An 18,052-nucleotide genomic window follows, 5' to 3' on the forward strand; every position below is an offset into this window, starting at 1 on the left:
ACGCTGCTGGGGGACCGGTGGTGTCTCACAGCTTTTTTGCATAAGCAAGGGCTATCCTGCTGTGCAACCGAATTGTGCCACCAGGCTTGAAATAAAGGAACTGAAATAATTTTTTTTTTCCCTCTTATTTTAGATTATGATTTTTACTAATTGATGCTTGATAAAAGCATAATGAATGATTTGTAGGCATTATAGGCATGTTAAAGATCCGAGTGTGGTTATAAGCCAAGGTCATAAGCTCTATTGACTTTCTAGGCTCTATAGCAATTGATTTGCCATTTATTAAAATCATTCATTCACCACTTGTTACCGATTTATTTAGCTGGTTCTTCCCCAGAAGGCTTGGGACACCACATTTGAGCAAAGACACCTTAGTCTTGAGGTACTGTCATAAACTCAATTCTAAACTGAGAGACAGACCCATAAACACTATAGCAGTGTCTTTTTAAAGGCTCTTTTGCAAACAGGTTCAGCTCAAATCCAGGAGCCTGGTTTAACAGGGCTTCCAACACCTGGTTTTGTCTGTGCTTTTGAGCATCTCTGGCCACACTCAGCTAAAGTCCCACATCCCATGACTTAAAAAGCTGCAGGATGTCAACTACTTCCATAAAATGAGTGAAAGTCTCTTTCCTCAATGTAACACTGCTCATCAGTTTGCCAGAGTAGCAGCAAACAAAAGAGTGCTGGTGCTTAAAACGACACTCAGCTTTTGAACACATTTCTACATTGAACAGCAGAAAAAAACCAATCCCATCCAGGATTACCCAAGTGCAGCCAGGTATGGACAGCCAAAGAACAGCAGGTTTGCACAGTCAGCCTCTGCAGACACCACTGCATCCCCCTGTGGGGCAGAGGAGCAGGTACCTGCTGCTCTGGGGGCCAGCAATGTCCCACCCGTGGCGTGGAGCAGGACCCGGGGTGTTTACGGTACAGCAGCTGCAATCATGCAATCAGCCTTCGTAATTAGATCTTGGCAACTCTTGAAATACTTCACTTACCCAGTTTACCTGGAAAGGTGCGACCTAAACATTCAGTGCCTGGAGACATTTGAAAGAAAAACAAAAAGGATCCGTCAGTGATGGGAGCCACCACAGCGGCTGCACACACACCCCAGCTCCCCTCTGGGGGCTCGTCCTGGCAGAGCTCCCCTGGCCAGCATCACCTGCTCCCACCATCTCCACAGGCCAGCAGTGCCAGAGGTGCCACCGCTCCTGGATCCTGACCCCACGTGCTTTTCCCACACCAGACATTGCCACACAAGGTCCCGTTCCTCTCTCCCCTGCTTCCCCCAGGATGCTCTCCTGATCTCGCCTGATGGCATTGCCAAAGCTTCACAGAGGTTTGTGAAGTTTCTGGGATCACTCAGCCCACCCCAGAGACCTCTCTGCCACATCCAACAGTGCCAGACTGCCTGTCCATGGCCCAGGGCAGCACTCTGCATTTCAAGGCATTGCTGGACTGTTTATCACATTCTGTCTCCTTGCAAACACACAGAGCTGAGCCCCACATGCAGCTGAGCCTGCTGAAAGCTCAGGGTCTCCTGACACCCCATGCCCACAGCAGGGGCAGTGGCTGTGCAGTGCTAAGGAGGAAGAGCCACAGCAAAATCTTGCACAACACCCCAGGAGTTGTATTTTCTAGCCCAGCAGATGTAATTTCAAGTGAAGAGAACAAAGCAGCAAAAAGTTTGCAACAAAAGACGACTCATGACTTCTCTCTCACCCGTCACTGTGTGACTGCCTGCAACACTGAGGGGATTACAGGACATGGATCCTCCCCAGTGCCTGGCAAGCTGAGACATTCTGGGCTGGCTGGGAGCTCTGCATCCCACAGGAGGTTCACCAGAGAAACACATACAGGGTTCTTTTATGAAGCCTGTAAGAACGGTCTGTCACTGATAATGGTTAATTGGTACTAATTAGTGCAGTCTGACCGTAAGGAGCCCTACTGGCCTATAAAAGTGGCCTTTAACCTGAGAGCAAGGGAGGAGGGAGGCAGTCACACAGGGCCACCGACACACGGCCTGCTCCTCACACCGCGCCTGCCTCTGCAGCAACACAGCAGGCTCGAGGGATACATCAGCACATCACTGCTCCCACATAAAGCTTTACAAAGTTACTTTCCATGCAGCTGGGAGGACAGAGAAAACCAGCTTTTTAATCCCAGGAAAAGATTAAGGATCAGACAGTTGCTGTAAATTACTGCAGCAGCTAAATAACGACGGGTTGCAGGCTGGGCTCACTGATGGGAAGCCAGGCTGATTTAAATGCTTCACATGCAGGTGTTCCAAAGTGGGCCTGCACACATGAGGCGTCACCTGAATGCACATGGGCAGCCTTGAGCCTCCAGGCCCATGGGCAGCACCACCACCACCACCCCTCTGGAATGGGCACTGACACTGAGCGTGACAGGAAAGGAAAGAAAGGAATTCTGCCGAGCCAAACACCAACGTGTGGCAACAAGCTTGGACTTCCTCCTCCTGCTCCTGCTCAGCCAGCTCACTGCACAAAGCCTGGAAAGGGGTGGGAGGCTGGAAAGGAGTGAAAGGCCAAAAGAAGACTGCAGGCCAAAAAGGGTGGGAGTCCCAAAAGTAAAATGTAGTCTGAGAAAAAATGGATACCAAAATGGCTTGGGAGAGCCAAAAGGGTGGGAGTCCAAAGGAAATTTAGAGGTTGAGAAAAAGACCCTGTGCACGCAGCTGGCTGGATCAGGATCAGCTTTTCTCTGGCCAAATTTCCAACAGGGTAGAAAGCAATGCCTCTCCCCTCCCTGTTCCACAGCCCAGGTGATGCAGCATGACACCCTGTGCACGTGTGGGCATGTGTTCCCCATCACGTCTCATCCAAGATGTTTGGCCATGGTCTGGGATGTGTGGGAGAAGCCAGCCTGAACCCTCTGAAGTCAGGCAAGATTTTGGGATGTTGCTTCTCCCCTCTCTCTCTCTCTCAGCACGTCTGCCTCTCCCATCCTCACATCTGCCCTTTAGGTTCAGCCATGCATTTGCCAACTTTTTAAATGCAAATGAGAATTGGCACATAAAGTCGGTGCTTTAAACCTGACCAGAGCCACCCTCAGCCTCTCCTCCCTCCATCCTTATATGCATAAACTTTTTTTATGCAATCGGCAGCAGGGAAGAGAGGCAGGGAGTGGCTGGGCTGTGCCTGGAGCCCTTGTGCAGCCTCAGCGCTGCCAGACAGCTCCATGGGAAGGGTGGCTCAGCCTCTCTGCCTACCATGGAACCAGTAATTACCCTGGCTGGACCAACACCTGCTCGTGGTTTTGTCTTACACTGTTTGTGCAACCCGACAGGCTGCCAACAAAGCAGGGATGTGCTTTGCCTAAACAGGTGAAAACATGAAACAGGGAACGGAGCAGCCGTGTTGGTCCCACAACGCCTCTGTGCAACACATGCTGGAAAATCACTGCTGCCTCAGCCTGCAAGGCTGCAGAGCAGGGACGAGCATGGCCTGCACTGAAAGGGCAGGGAAGGAGGGAAAAGGGCTGCACACCTGCAGAGCTCTGGATCCAGGAGCTGGATGTTCTTTGCTGGGCTGAACCACCAGCACCTGGCGTGCCAGGAGAGTCCTGCTAAAGCGAGCATCCCACATGGGACAGCACAGAGGACGTGACAGCCCTCACCCAGCCAGGGCTGCCTGCAGAGCAGAGCTGCTCCCCAAAATGCCATGTGCCTGTTTAGAGCAGAAGTGCCCATTCCCACGCCAGGGTCACCACCCCTGCGCTCACGGAGCAGCAGCTGGGCAGTGCTGTGGGAAGGGCAGCCTCAGTCTCTGGCAGAATCAGCTCCAACTCCACCACGTCACACCCAGGAGATGCTCTCCCCCCACCAGCAGATGGGATTTGTTGTAGATGATTTGTCCTGGAATAAAAACACCAGCCCCACCTCTTGCAGCATATTTACTGAAAGCCACTAGACATTAAACAGAGGCAAAAAGTGTATCCCAGCAACATCTGGAATTTATCCCTTCTCCCTTCTGAAAAAAAAAAAAAATCACGCGCTATTCTTTTAGAGAAAGAAAAGTGATTATATAGAATTATAATGCTGGAAGAACATAGAGAAGAGCAGAGATTTTCTTTGAAATGCTGTTTAGACAATTAAAAAGGGATAGTTTCAAAGAAGCAGCAAATACCATCTCAGCTTTTTCCGCCCTGTCTCGCAGTTCCAGGCTTTCCTCCATGCCTTGGCTAAGAGACTCCAAGGAAAGCAACAGATTTTTTTCATCCTTGCAAGACCTTAGTAAGCCAGAAAGGAAACCAGCTCTCAGGCCTAACTGAGATAGACCAAATTAAAAAAAATATTCTTCCAATTCCTGCCACAGGACTTGAAGGCACCTTGATTTCTATGAAGAAAACCTGCTTTGGAATGAGCTTTCTAAAAGAGGATGTGTCAATCTTTACCCAGGAGAGCCAATACTCTGTCTCCCCAGATAGAAGAATGGAAAGGCTTTAAATATTAAAACAGTAAAAGCCATCGGGATTAATATGAGGATGCAAGCTCAAAAAGTGATATCCTCCACTTCCTGAGGCTCCTGGTCCCAGAATGGCTGCACCACGACCCCAGAGCATCCCCTGTGCCCCAATGCAGCTGGGGAGCCGGGGTTCAGAGGGAAACCCTTCCCAGCCCTCCCCAGGGGGAAGCCAGGCAGTGGCTCCCACGCCAAGCCCACAGAAGCGCCTCCAGCTACTAAATTACCCAACGACTCCAACGAACTGCATCGATCTGGCTGGAAAACAAAGCTGCAGCTCCTGGCACGTGCCCAGCTAGGAGGGTACAGCTGCATCTTTCACCTGCAAGCAGTTACAGCCACGGTGGGAGATGCCCCTTGCCCTGACAAAGGGCAGCTGAGGGGAGAGGCCGGAGGGCAAACACAGGTGAGAGGAACCACCTCACTGCAGACACCTCTCAGACACAGCAGAGCCCCAGCCAGCGACAGGTATGTCCAGTTTTGCAATCGAGGGCAAGGCTGTTCCTAGAACAAGCCCCATTCCTCAGGCTGCTCAACCCCCATCTCAGCTGCACGTGGACTGGATGCAGGATTTCACCAGGACATTAAACTCAGGAGCTGTAAAATCACTGTGCAAAAACCCAATTATACCTATTTTCGTAACAGCCAATTTAAGCTTGTATTTAGGTCCCCTCACATACCCCTACGTTACATAAAGCATTTCTTCCACTCGAAACGTAGCTTTCTAAAGGCCATTCTGCTTAATTTAATGGATGCTTTATGTGGGTCTGCAAATCTCTAGAAACACAACCAAGGAAGACACATGGCAGCAAGATACGGCGTGATCCCTTCCCAGGCATGCAGCAGGAACAGGAGAGATGAAAGGCATCTCCAAACCCACGAACCTGCTGTGACTGGAGTGCACTTGTGCTCTCAAGAGCAGCAAAACCCCACGGTCAAGTCAAAAGAGGAATTCCTGAACATCTGCACGCACTGTTAACCCATTCCAGACCGGCCAGCACAGCAGGATGGATCCTTCCCTCACCCCACAGCCACCAGCTGAACTGAGCCCACTCAGGCACGCTTCCCTTGGATTTCAAAGAGCTGCTTTCTGCACTTCAAGTAAATAAATGCAGTCATCTCTTTTTCCTTCTTTTTTTTAAAAAAGCTGCACTAATAAAAAGCTCGTAGCGAAATCTATTAAATTGAGTCTCTCCATTATGTTTATTGTTCCTTACAATTCAGGCCTGGATGGCAACTCAGTGGAGGTTGAAAAGCGTATTTATCAAGAAAACCCATGAGAACGATGAGGATTAAAAGCTATCAGCAGGACAGAATGGGTCTGTAACCCTGCAGTTTGTTCTGCACCTGGCACAGGATCCCCATCAGAGACCTCTGCCCCCTCTCCTTGTTTCTGAGCCCACCTCTGGCTCATCAGCTGACAGGACAGCCAGCACCTGCATTCCCAGAAAAAGCTGAGGAAGGTGCAGCAGTATATACTGCTATGAATAAGTCACACTAGAGAAACATAAACCCTGATTGCATTACACACCAGTGATCAGTACCATTAAGTGTTACACACCTTGAGTGTCTCAGCAGTTGGAAACACTGAATTTGAAAACACATCTTCCCATTCAAGCAAAGTCCCATTACAGCAATGTAAGTGTAACAACAAAAATGAGATTCCTGCTTATTACATGGGAAATAATTGCAATTTAAGATAAATTTTCCCTGAATTGTGTGAAGCAAGTGCCCATCAATCATGTTGTTCCTTCAGTGTCCTAAAGAGAGCACCTAGCAGGACAAGGCACTTTCAGAGCTCAGTGATGAACAGCCTAATCGGCATATGCTACTCTGAGCTACTGAAGCCAAGAGACCATCCTTGGGAAAGGGGAATCATGGTGGAAATAATGAAAACAGCACAGAAGGAACAGGACTTGCCCCTCCAGGAAAGACATCAGCCCTCAGTGAGCGCTTGCAGCCAAGCCAGCACAGGGAACACCGACAACCACTGACTGTCGAGTTCTCATTGCACAAATACCTGTGAGGAGCACATGGCAATCCAGCCTGGTTCCAGGCCTGGAACAGGCACCAAGGACAGGCCCAGCCATGGCCATTTCAGCTGCTGAGCAGTGGGTTTCACCCCATAAAGAGAGCGCAGCGCTCCAAGGTGAGCCCCGCGTACCCTCAGCGCCGTGGGAAACGCGGGAGGTGTGGGAGGCACTCTGCTTTGGGGGGATCGCTTGTTTTGGTAAGAAATAATGACATCAATCATAACATTAAACAGAAACCACTAAGGGGGAGAATTTCCAAGCTTGCTCAGCACAGAGCCCAGCCTGCAGGGGAGCTGCCAGCCAGCGGCCACAGCCGGCAAATCCCTGGGACTGTCCTGGGTACCGGGATCCAGCCAAAGCCACGGATGGAAGGGCGGAAGAGGCGACGAGCAGGCTCAGGACTGTTGTGGGACTCAGCTCAGAAATGTGAGTCTGAGCACTCAGTGGTGGTTAGATGTCTCTTGGGAACCCATCCAAATGGCACTGCTCCTCTCCCACTTGCCCTGCAGGTAAATCTCGCATGTGGCTTACACAATCTGTTGACTTAAGTAAAGCAAGGGCAGGAGAAGAAAGCTGCTCAGACATCAGGAGAGGCTCATCAGTCCTTTGGGCAAAAGTCTGGGTCACTTCCCCCTCCACAGAGAACTCAGGGTGTCAGCCAGGCCTTGTCTCCCTTCATGGGAGCACGTGCAGGGAGGGCACAGCAGAACACAGCGCTCAAAACATCAGTGAAAGGACAACAACAATGCATTGCCAAATTCTCCCATATTTTTGGCCAGTGCTGATGCCTAAATTCAGTTTACAGAAATTGGAGTCTGTGAGCTCTGTGTTCTAGTCAAGTCCTCTGAAATCAAACTGAGCAGGGACCATCCAGCTCTCCCAGGGCTCAGGAAGACAAGGCCATGGCCACCTCCAAACCTCATCATGAGTAACACCCATCCATGGGATGGTTCTAACACACTGTGAGACCACTCCATGCTCTGCAACAGCAAGATCTTGTTGTATCCTCCTGTCTCAGATGCAAAAGCAGCTGCAGTGTGCAAAGCTGATGAGCAGGCAGGCTCTGGCAACCAGAGATCTAGAGGGAGCCCACCAGAGACCCTCAACCACGGGCATCTGGAGTGTTCCTTGTTCTCCTGTTCCTTATTGCCGATCTCAAACTCTTCCTCACAACCAACTCCAGCCCTGGGCCCAGCTCCTGCACCCCTGAGCAGGGCAGGAGCCTAAAAGCAAAAGCCTAAAACCTGACCAGAGCACTTCTCACACAGCTGCAGCCAGGGATGCTCTGTTATTGGAGTTACAAAGGGAGAATTAATTCTCACAATTAATGAAAAGGGACAGAAGAAGAGAAAAGCCACATTTAAGATGCTGGTCATCTTCCCTCATGATTTTAAACTACTGAAAATGCATTTGGAAGGAAAACTGACCACCAGAGCAGTGCTCTGAGACGTTCTGCCAAGGCCAAACCCTACCCTGACCATCGACACAAGTGAAGTCTAGGGCCAATTTCTGTGTGTGAAGCCTACAGCGACCAAGGTCTCCAACAGCAGAGACAGACTTTGCCACTGCAAATATTCCCAGTGCAAGTTCCTGATCCCTGTCTGAATGTCAATGAAGGCAGAAGAGCTGTGAGGATGGGGAGCTCCTCAGGAGACAGGATAGACACTCAATCCATCTCTGCTATCAGAGCTGTGTTAACATTTAAACAGGACCTGCTGTTGTGATCTTCAGCAAGGAGCAGATGTGGTTTTGAGTAATGGTGAGCGTTACTTAACCAGTTATAGTCACTAATGTAATTGACACCTATTCCATCATCCTTAATACACCCACTTCTTTCTCCGATACCATAAATAGATTAGAAAAGTTTCTGCAGATGGCCATGACCCCATTTGTTTGTGCACTTAGCCATGTATGAATCACTCTTGGCTTGTAGCAGCACTCTGGAATTACTGAAAGATAACTAGTCGGCACAGACACCAATAAATGAATCATGCTTTCCACAAGACCAAACCTTTGGGCTTTTACAGACTCCAATTACAAAGTAAGAAGAAAAGAACAAAGAAATTACTCAGTCTATTTGCACAAAGTCATGCAGAGTTGATTCACAGTTTTACAGAATTATTACTGACAATCATTTGTAGGGGGTTAGAGTAACAAACCAGCTACTTTACATCTTGGACAGAATGAAGAGATGGAAAAAAATCCCCAAGCCATGTCTTGCACATATTCTTTGAAAAGTAGCCTTGATTTTTGTGCCAGTAACTTTTTTCATCCTTGGTACGCTCCAAGCCTGGGGGTTAATCAGTTTTCATCCGCCAAGGCTAAATTCTGCTTTGCTGGGCTGCTTGGGCCACGTTTGCAAATGTGGGAAATCCTGTTGCACCTGCTGAAGAGCACAAACCATCACAGGCACAATCCCTGGGCTCTGCAGGCTCCAGCAGCATCTCAGGAATGGTCCAGAGAACTGCCATGTGCAAAAGCACTTTCCTTGTGAACTGCACAATTTTGAATGCATCCTTCAAGTGAAAAATTACCCAGTCTGAGGCATTTTATTAAAGAGATGTGCGAGACTGAGCACACCAAGCACAAATGTGTGAACCACTTGAAAGCACTGTGGACATCCACCAACACTGACAACTTGTGAGGCAAGTTTCCAAAGATGTGCAAGGTGTCTTTACGTAACACCACAGTCTGAGACACGCTAACACACACCACACACAGTGAAAAACACACCCTCCTAAATGGAGCATTAGCTACTCCTGCACCAGGCAGAAAGGGGAAATCTGAGTACCTGGAGAAAAGGGGACACTGATGGGTTACAGCCTCTAGCTCTGCTGCCTCCCTGTACAGAGTGAAAAAGCAGCATTTAGTTAAAAAAAAACTCTAAAAGTGAAGGTGGAGTGGATGCCAGCCTGAGCCTGAACACAGACAGTGCCCTGGTTGCGCATCTCTGAGTGGGATGGTGACTGACGCGTCTCAGGGCGACACGCTCCAAAGCAGCACCCCGCACCAGAGAGATCCAAACCAGGGATAACGCCCCACTGAGCACAGCACTGACAGCCTGGGAGGGATGCCAGCCAAATGTACACACAGCTCTATTTGTCTAAGGCCTACCAGTCCCCTTTGCATCTACTGAAGACCCAACTTCCTGGGCACATTTACCTTGCAAATGAAATCTGTGCCCTGTTTTACACACCTGCCCCACAAGCACAGAGCTGCCAGCCTGGTACAGCTCATCAGAGCCAGGAGAGGCCAAAACCAGCACAGGAAGAGCTGCCACAGAGCTCTAAACCAGTTTGGGAAAACCTGCTTATTTGTCCTCATGCTTGAGGCTGCTGATTTCCAATGAGAGGTATAAACCTCTCCCCAAACTGCATTCAAGATGCTACGGAAAATTTGTATTAAAACCTTATAAACATTCCCAATTCCTACCCCTCTCCATACTACATAAATTAATGCAACACAAGCTCTCTTGTATAAGAATATGTAGGCACCAACAACCTTCTCCCTCCAACAAGAGTTTATCTGAGGAGGTGCTGTAGATAGAAGGGAAGGAAAAAGGTTCCCAGCAGGGTTGTCTTCAGAAAGCTCGAGTCCTTAGAGCCAAGATTTCAGCTGCAATGCAAGACTGAAAGGATGCATGTGCTAAACAGTAGCGTGTCCTTCAGAAGGAAAGAAAAAGCTAAATCAGGAACCTGCAGCATTAGGTGGATGCTTGGATAAACACTGTTCAACACACCACAGCAGAAATGCTAATGCAAGTTTAGTTTTCACACCGGAGAGATTTCAAAAGATTCACAAAGCTTTGATAATATTTAACATCTTTACTAATTTCCTTTTTGGTGCAATCATAAATTTACCACGGTAGCCAAAAGATCTGGGATGAACTACAAGTTCTAGCTGGCTCCAAAGCCAACAAGAATAATGTGTGCTGTTACTATTTTCTCTCAAAACATACCTCTGCAAAACTGACTCAAAATGAGAAAAGAAATTGTGAAACTGTCATTACAAAGAAGCATTTAAAATGCAGATCAAAGTGCTGCCTTAGAAGCTGTATTCCTTGCCAAATCATCAAAGCTCTCTTTACTCTCAATAGCTCCCCAAATCCTCTGATTTGAACGATAAATTCTTACAGCCAAAATTTATCTGCTTAAAAAAAACAAACAACAACAACAAAAAAATCAAAAAAGACCAAACCCCACAACTCCTTTCTCTGGTTACCACCTTCTTCATTAACCAGTTCACTGGAGCCACTTTCCTGTATTACTAAATTAAGTTTCATGGACGTGTTTATGCCTGCATGCACACAGACAGAGAGTACCCTGAGACCTCTTCAAGTGCTGAAAACTTGTCAGCCCTTGGTGGTGCCTGTGTGCAGGGTCTCTGCAGCTCCCAGAGAGGTCTGCCTGTGTGAGTGCAGGGTCTCTCCACCTCTGAGAAGGGGTCTGTCTGTGTGTGCAGGGTCTCTCCAGCTCTGAGAAGGGGTCTGTGTGTGTGTGGGGTCTCTCCAGCTCCCAGAGGGGTCTGTCTGTGTGTGCGGGGTCTCTCCAGCTCCCAGAGGGGTCTGTCTGTGTGTGCAGGGTCTCTCCAGCTCCCAGCACAGTGTCCAGGTTCCAGGTGCTGGCACTCAGGGAGCTGCTCCCATGCTCAGCACCAGGATCCCCTTCACTCCTCACTCACCCATGGCTCCTGGAGGAGCTCCCAGACCACCACTGCATTCCCTGCAGCAGGAAGCAGCAATGCAGCAGCCACTGACCAGCTCTGGAAGATGGAAGTGAGGGGTCAGATCCTGCTGCCACACAGCTCCTCCCTGTTCAGGCTCGCAGACAGAGCAGGTCTGGGATGCATTTCCTCGCCTGGGAGCTGCCCGAGTGACCTACCTCCTGCCACCCAAAATAGTTATCAAATATCCACCCAGCAATCCAGCCACACAGACAGGAAGAACACTGCCTGAAAACATCCCAGGGACACCAATGATTCCTGTGCTTTATGGCCGTCTGTGAGTGTGCTCATGGCGTGAGCCAAGCTCCATTCATTGCAGGGAAGTGGCCCTTGTACCTCGTCCCCAGCAGCTCTGCAGCCCGGCTCTGTCCCTTCGATGGAACCCGCCAGGAGCAGACACACCGTGTGTCACAGAACTGGAGGGATCTGATAAGGCAAACCACACACCAGGACAGGATCTCCCTCCAGGAAGCAAACTGGTTGGAAGTCTTCACATGAGACACCACTGCAAATAAATTAACTTTTTTTTTTCACTAATTAGGCTTAGCAAATTCTGACAGCTGCTGCTACCTGAATGAAACAACATCGACAGACATGACTGTACACTGAGTTACTCAGGAAAGGAGCTGGATTGTAATTACCCTTTATTAGTGACACCATGTAGTTTGGTACTTCCCTTGGAAAGGTCTCCTCATGTCTCTCCACTTATAATTTACGTTTATAAATTCATTCTAGAACTGGATTTATCAAACCACCAACTTTCAACTGGGAAATATAAAATTATTCTTTTTTCGATGAGCAACAGCAAATAAAAGTAAGGACATGTGTTTGTTGGTGCTCTTCTCTGCATTCACAAAGGAAGCAGTGCTAGCAGCTAATTCAATATCCCAAAAATTTAGAGACAATCCCAGATCCTACCTTGGGAATTCCTAGCTTTAAGGAAAAGAATATGGTTGCTGTTCCCCACACACCCTTTGGTTCTGGTGTTCTCACAGCCAGGATCTGAAAACACACTAGGGAGGCAAACATACAGGGGGTGGAGGATGCCTCCACATCAGAAACTAACAGGACTTGCTGCAGCAAACACCCTGACGCTGACTGAAAAGAAGAATGAACCACGTCTTGCCTCCACTTGGCACTATAAATGATCAGCTCCAATTATACAGGATCACCTCTGGGGCATGTGCTGGTCCCGCTGTGCAGCAGAGCACAATCCAGGTGCTCACTCACAGGAAAAAAACAAAGTTTGACTATTTCCCATGCATTTCCCCCTCTGTGTCTTTCCATTCTCCCATTCGACATCAATTATAAAATACTAAGACCAAAATCACTACCTGAGGGCACAAATAAACTGCAATTTCAATAAAGACCCCTGTGCTCTCCAGGCTCAGGGAATCAGGCCTTTCCTGCGCTATGAAAGGTGGGACTGCAGAGAGCCTGGGTGCCCCGGCATGGCCAAGGGCACACACACAGCTCCTGGGCCACCACAAATAAAGCCAGCCATGCTCTGCTCCTCCAGGATCACACCTTGGGATGCTGATCTCAGCAAAAAGCAGCACTCACCACAGACACACAACCAGAGCCAGACATAGGGAACTCCCCGGTTTGGCTGAGGTCAAACCCAGATGCCACAAACTGAACATGCTCTGTGCAAGCACTTTTGGGCTTGCTGAAATGCTGGGAGCAGCTCTGGCTTCCCTCCACGAGGAAAACTTTGGGGGGGAATGAAGAAGCACGTGGCTCATATCCACTGTGCCCTGGAACAAGCCATAACTGCCGATGACAGAGTGTCAGGAAAGAAATGCATTTGTCAGAAAAGCGGTGTGAAAGCGGAAAGAAGATGTGATCCCTGGTTGAGCCATATGCATTTGGTTTGTTATTCAACCGAAGAATGTGAAAACCTAGAAGTGTTGGCTTGGCCAGGAACCTGCTCTCACGGGCGCTGCAGCTGGGGGATCGGCATCGATGCTGGCAGATGCAAGGACACCTCCCAAAAATCCCAAACGCCTCGGATAACATCCTGCACCATCAAAGTGTCTGCACGGGCTGTGCCGAGAGCCGCCCCGGCAGCTCGGGCAGGGCTGCCCCGGCGGTACCAGCACCGGTGGGGAGGCAGGCACGGAGCCTGCCCCAATAATTGGTTATTCACAGCCTGCTCCGGCACGCCGCTCACCCCTGACCCGCTGAGGCAGCCGAGGCGAGTGGAGCCCGCTGCTGCAGCCGTCTGGCGGCTCAGCACCGCCCGGCACACCGGCACTGCAGCCCGGCGGCGGGCGAGACTCGCGCCCCCGCCCCCAAAAAACCCTGCTCTAATCCTAATCTGGGAGCGCCACACACAGAAAGCAGCTGCCGCCTCCACCGCAGCGCCGCAGCCGCCATACGGAATGAATCCTGCGAGGAAAAGGGGTCTGGGCATCGCTTGGACAGTTAACCTATTTAGAGGGTTGTAAATCAGAGGAGTTTGCGTGTTCCTCCTCCCCGTGCCACTTTCCCGAAGCGTTCCTGCCTGGTAACTGAAAATTTTGGCTGGAAAATTAAGGAGCATCTGGTGGTAGCTGCTCTGAGGTTCCCTGAAAGTCGTGTCAGAAAGATGCACGAAAATCAAGCGACTGGAGGAGGAAAAACGCTGTAGAATGAATTTATCTCAGGGAGGCTCAGCTCTGCCCTTTCCACTGGAGCCAGGTGCAGGAGGCGATCAGGTAACACCAGCAGAGCTCTCCTGTAGCACAGAGGTGAGCAATGCTGCCCGCCATCAGCAGGAAATAAATAATAACATTGGAGATAAGAAACCTACCCCAACATGAAATAAGGAAGGGCAGCAATAAGGGAGCTCACGGGAACTCAGTACTTGAGTGTCAGGACCCCAGAGCTGAGAGAGGACATGGGACAAGGCAGGGAAGGACCTCAGGAGCATCAGGCATGAGGATCCCACTTATAATTTATAATAACACCCATCCCAATCCGAGGTCTCCCCCGGTGTCATTCACTCTTCCCTGTCTCTCACACCTCCCATCCATAAGCAGCACCTGCCTCTTACCAAGCCTTTCACATGCTGACAAAATGGGGGGAAAAATTAGAAACTTTGCCATTTCTAAAAAGTCAAAGAGTGAAATTAAAAGCCTGAGTTGTTCCAACAAAACCTCATGCCAAGAGTTAGACTGGAATAGAAGCTTTTTCTTCAAAAGACATTACACATTTTAATTCACAACTTCTATCACAACCATGAGCCTTGTTCAGACACAAAGTCTCATCCTTGGGATTCTGTGGGACACAGTTTATGTTCAGCAACTGGCTGGCACAAAAAAGAACTGTATCTTCATTATTTATACACTGCTATTGGTATGCACATCTAGCCCGGCCTGTTAAAGTCAGGGAAGAATAATGGTCTATTCAGTACCGGTAGTGTTAATAAAATCAGGCAAATCCAGCTTAGTTTTGTCTGAACACGAATGAGATTAAATCAAGATTAAAAGTGCATACAGTACAAAGGGTATGGTTTATGCTAAAATTCAGAATGAACACATTTTAGTACCCGGTATACAAATGCCTGCAGACCTTCTCCGGGACTCAGACACCTGAATTAAACAAGGATGAAGCTGGGGAAGGAGAAGGCAGACGACGCTGGACAAAAGCCATCCAAAATAGCAAGGGACAGATGCTCTGCAGCCCCGCTGGAGGTAACGGGGCAGATCCTGTGCTAGCAGAAACAGGCACGGCTCAGCTGGCTCTCCCTGCACGCACCGAGCGCCAGCCTGCCCCGTCGCAGTGCCAGGCATATATGCAAAATCCAGACTCTTTCCCAAGTTTTCCTTTTGGGCCATTTTGCATTAGGCTGTGCAGGGTTTGGATTTCAAGGCACTGAACCAGGTGCTTAGCAGGGTACAATCCTGACAACCCTCCCGCTCTGGGATGCCTTGAAAACCTTCCCTTTACAGAAAATACCATTTGCTTATAACTGCCAAAGAGCCCAACTCATTCCTCTCCCCTCAGCAGTAATATTCCTGCTCTCCCACCTTCGTGTACTTCATTTCCAAGAGGGAAAGAGCACACAGAGAAGTGGTGAATATTTAGGTCAGGCACTGCCCTCACTGCTACTCTGCGAGGGTTGAAAAATATTAATGAAAAAACCCAAATCGCCCTTCGGAGCAAAAAGCCCCGAGGGGCTGGAGACGGGGGGAACAGGTTCCCAAATACAAACCCTGCTCGGCTGCCCGGCCCGCGGTGCCCCCGGTACCGAGGCGAGCGGGATTTACACGGGGGCAGCGCAGACCGCCGGGGGAGGCTGGGCAGCGCCCCAGCATCACCCCCGCGGGCGGGCAAGGCGCAGGGCAGGGGCACCGGGAAAGGGCGAGAGGCGGCGGTGATGGAGCCGCGATGGGGAGGAGCGGGGATCTCAGCCGGAGCCGGCGGGGAGCGGCCGATCCCGGGCAGCTCCGGCAGCCCGGCCGCGCCGTGTCACACCCGCACCGACATCCCAGCGGCAACAGATGAGAGAGAGAGAGAGAGAGAGAGCGGGGCTGGCACGGCGGGGGAGGAAAAGCACTCCGGGAAGGCGCATCGCAGCCAAGGGTCCCGGGAGCCCCCGCGGGAAGTTCCCCGCCCGCGGCGGGGCCGCCGGGCACTCCCGCAGCCGGGCACCTCCCGCACCCTCCCCGGGAGCAGCAGGACTGGTACTTACTGATCTCCATGCTCTGGAACAAAGACCTTTTGCAGTTGCATGTGCAGGACACATTGGGCTGAATAGCTACGGCCGTGCTGTTCAGCCCCATGAAGTTATACATTTAAACACACACACAAAAAAAAAAAAAAAAAAAAAAAAAAAAAAGAAAAAAAAAAAAAAAAAAAGGAAGGCGACGGCGACACAAAGAACTTCCCGGCCGCCGAGCGCTCCCCGGGCAGCACCACATAAAGCCGGGGCTCCTCCTCGGCGCGGGGGGGCGGAGGGAGGGAAATGCAGCTGCGATCAGAAATTGGAAATAAAAAACCCAGCGCGGCGCAGCGCCCCCGGCAGCGGCTCCGCTCGGCCCCGCGGCTGCTCCGCGCCCCTCCGGCCCGGGAAGCGGCAGCGCTGGGCCCGGCCGCGGCAGCCCCGCACTTTTGTGGGGCGCAGCGCGGTGGGAGCGCGGCCCGCCCGCTCCCGCTCCGCTCCCGCCCCCCGCGCTCATTCACGGCCACGGGGACGCGGCCGCGCCGCCGCCGCCGCGGGCGGGACCGTGACGTCAGCGCCAGACGGGGACTGCCCTTCCCTTCCCTTCCCTTCCCTTCCCCGCGCCGCCGCCGGGAGCGGGGCCGGGGGCAGTGCCCGGGTGGGACCCCCGGAACCGCAGGGCGGGCCAGGCTGGAAGGGACCGCCGTGGGTCAGCCGGTGTCCCAACCCCCGGCTCAGGCAGGGACATCCCGGAGCACAGGATTGTGTCCAAGCTTCTGGAATATCTCCAGCGAGGGAGACTCCACACCCTCTCCGGGCAATCTGTTCAGTGTTCGTTCACCTGCACAGAAACAAAGTTCTTCCTCGTGTTCTGATGGAAATTCCTGGCCATCTGGTTTGTAGCCTCTTGTCCTACTGCTCAGCACCGCGGAACAGAGCCTGGTCCATGTTCTTGGCACCCTTCCTTTAGATATTTATATGTATTGATGAGGTCTCCTCTCAGTCATCCCTTGAGTGCGAGCAGGCCCTGCTCTCTCAGCCTTTCCTCATCAGAGATGCTCCACTCGTTACTGCACCCACCCACCCTCAGTGCATCTTTAAAGTATCACCTGCACTGAGCCCACCCAGGTGGGTCCAGTGGCACCCTCAGCTGCCACCTCCAGCAGGACCTGGCAGAGATGATCCTTTTGCAGGACCTTTTGCAAATCAGCTCCAAAAGCACCTGGGTTTGGGTATCCTGCTGGAAAAGCACCCAAAATTCAAGCTCACCCTACAACATCCCCCTTCAGGCCCAGCCCCACAGCACTGAGCCACAGGGCTCCAGGCTCACTTCACACAGCCAGTCCCCAGCGCAGCATTTCAGACAGAAAAATGGGAAAGATTGGGAAGGAGATGCAGGGGATAACCCAGTCTGACCATGGCTGAGCTCAGTGAAAATTCTCATTAGCTCCCATGGTGGTGCCAGTGGTGCTGCTCAGAGCTCAGGAACTGTTCCTGACACATTCTCACTTTTGTTTCAAACCACACGCTGTAAAATGGAGTGACCCCATTCACTGCAAGACAGGTAAAAGGAAAAAAAAACATCATCTCTTCCCTAAGGGCTCATTGTGCCAAGCTTTAGTCGAGACAGATTTTTATATTTTTTCTGGGAAATAAACCTGTGAAAACAAAGGTTTATAATGAAAATGCTGAAACAAGCTTAACTACAGTGGTGCGAAGTAGCTGCTATAAATCTCGGTGAATCCTGTTACTGGGAGATAAAGGCAGCTTCAGTTATCTTCTAAGAAAGCACATTTCCCTGCAACTGTTGATAGCTCTGATTTAGGATTTGGGAGTATCTGAGGCATCCCCAGCTGGGCCTGCATTCCCCAGAGATGCTGTTGGGAAGATGCACCGAGGTGGGGACAGGCAAACAACGAGCAGAAATCCTATTCCTACAAAGCTGAAGCAATCACAGAAGATGGACGGTCTCAAAATTCGGATCAGATTTGGTGGCACTCTTTGGTAAGGTTTAACCTTTATTTCCCTGCCCAGAAAAGGAATTTATTTCTACATGACTGCTACAAACTAATGTTAAATAAATACCCGCCCGTGCTTTACTCCTGCAGCCCATCCAGTCCTGTGAAAATGCCTGGAGAGCAGGAACAAGGAATTGCCAGGTTGTT

The 18,052-nt window shown here is 50.6% G+C and overlaps 1 protein-coding gene across 4 annotated transcripts in view; it reads right to left on the reverse strand.

The window, feature by feature from the left end:
- The window catches only part of PMEPA1 (prostate transmembrane protein, androgen induced 1), a 39,681-nt gene extending 23,402 nt beyond the window's left edge, over positions 1–16,279 (reverse strand). For 2 of the 4 annotated variants that reach the window (XM_059481091.1, XM_059481090.1), the window contains exons 1-2: positions 15,918–16,279; positions 999–1,037 (exon numbers count right to left, since the gene is read on the reverse strand). In XM_059481091.1, the coding sequence (XP_059337074.1) occupies positions 999–1,037; positions 15,918–16,020 (142 nt within the window). In that variant the 5' untranslated portion in view covers positions 16,021–16,279. The remainder of the gene's footprint in view (positions 1–998; positions 1,038–15,917) is intronic. The other 2 variants (XM_059481093.1, XM_059481092.1) reach the window with 1 other exon arrangement.
- Between the last annotated feature and the right edge of the window lie 1,773 nt (positions 16,280–18,052).

This window comes from Ammospiza nelsoni, chromosome 12 (assembly GCF_027579445.1).
Source record: "Ammospiza nelsoni isolate bAmmNel1 chromosome 12, bAmmNel1.pri, whole genome shotgun sequence".
Classification (NCBI taxonomy): Eukaryota; Metazoa; Chordata; class Aves; order Passeriformes; family Passerellidae; genus Ammospiza; species Ammospiza nelsoni.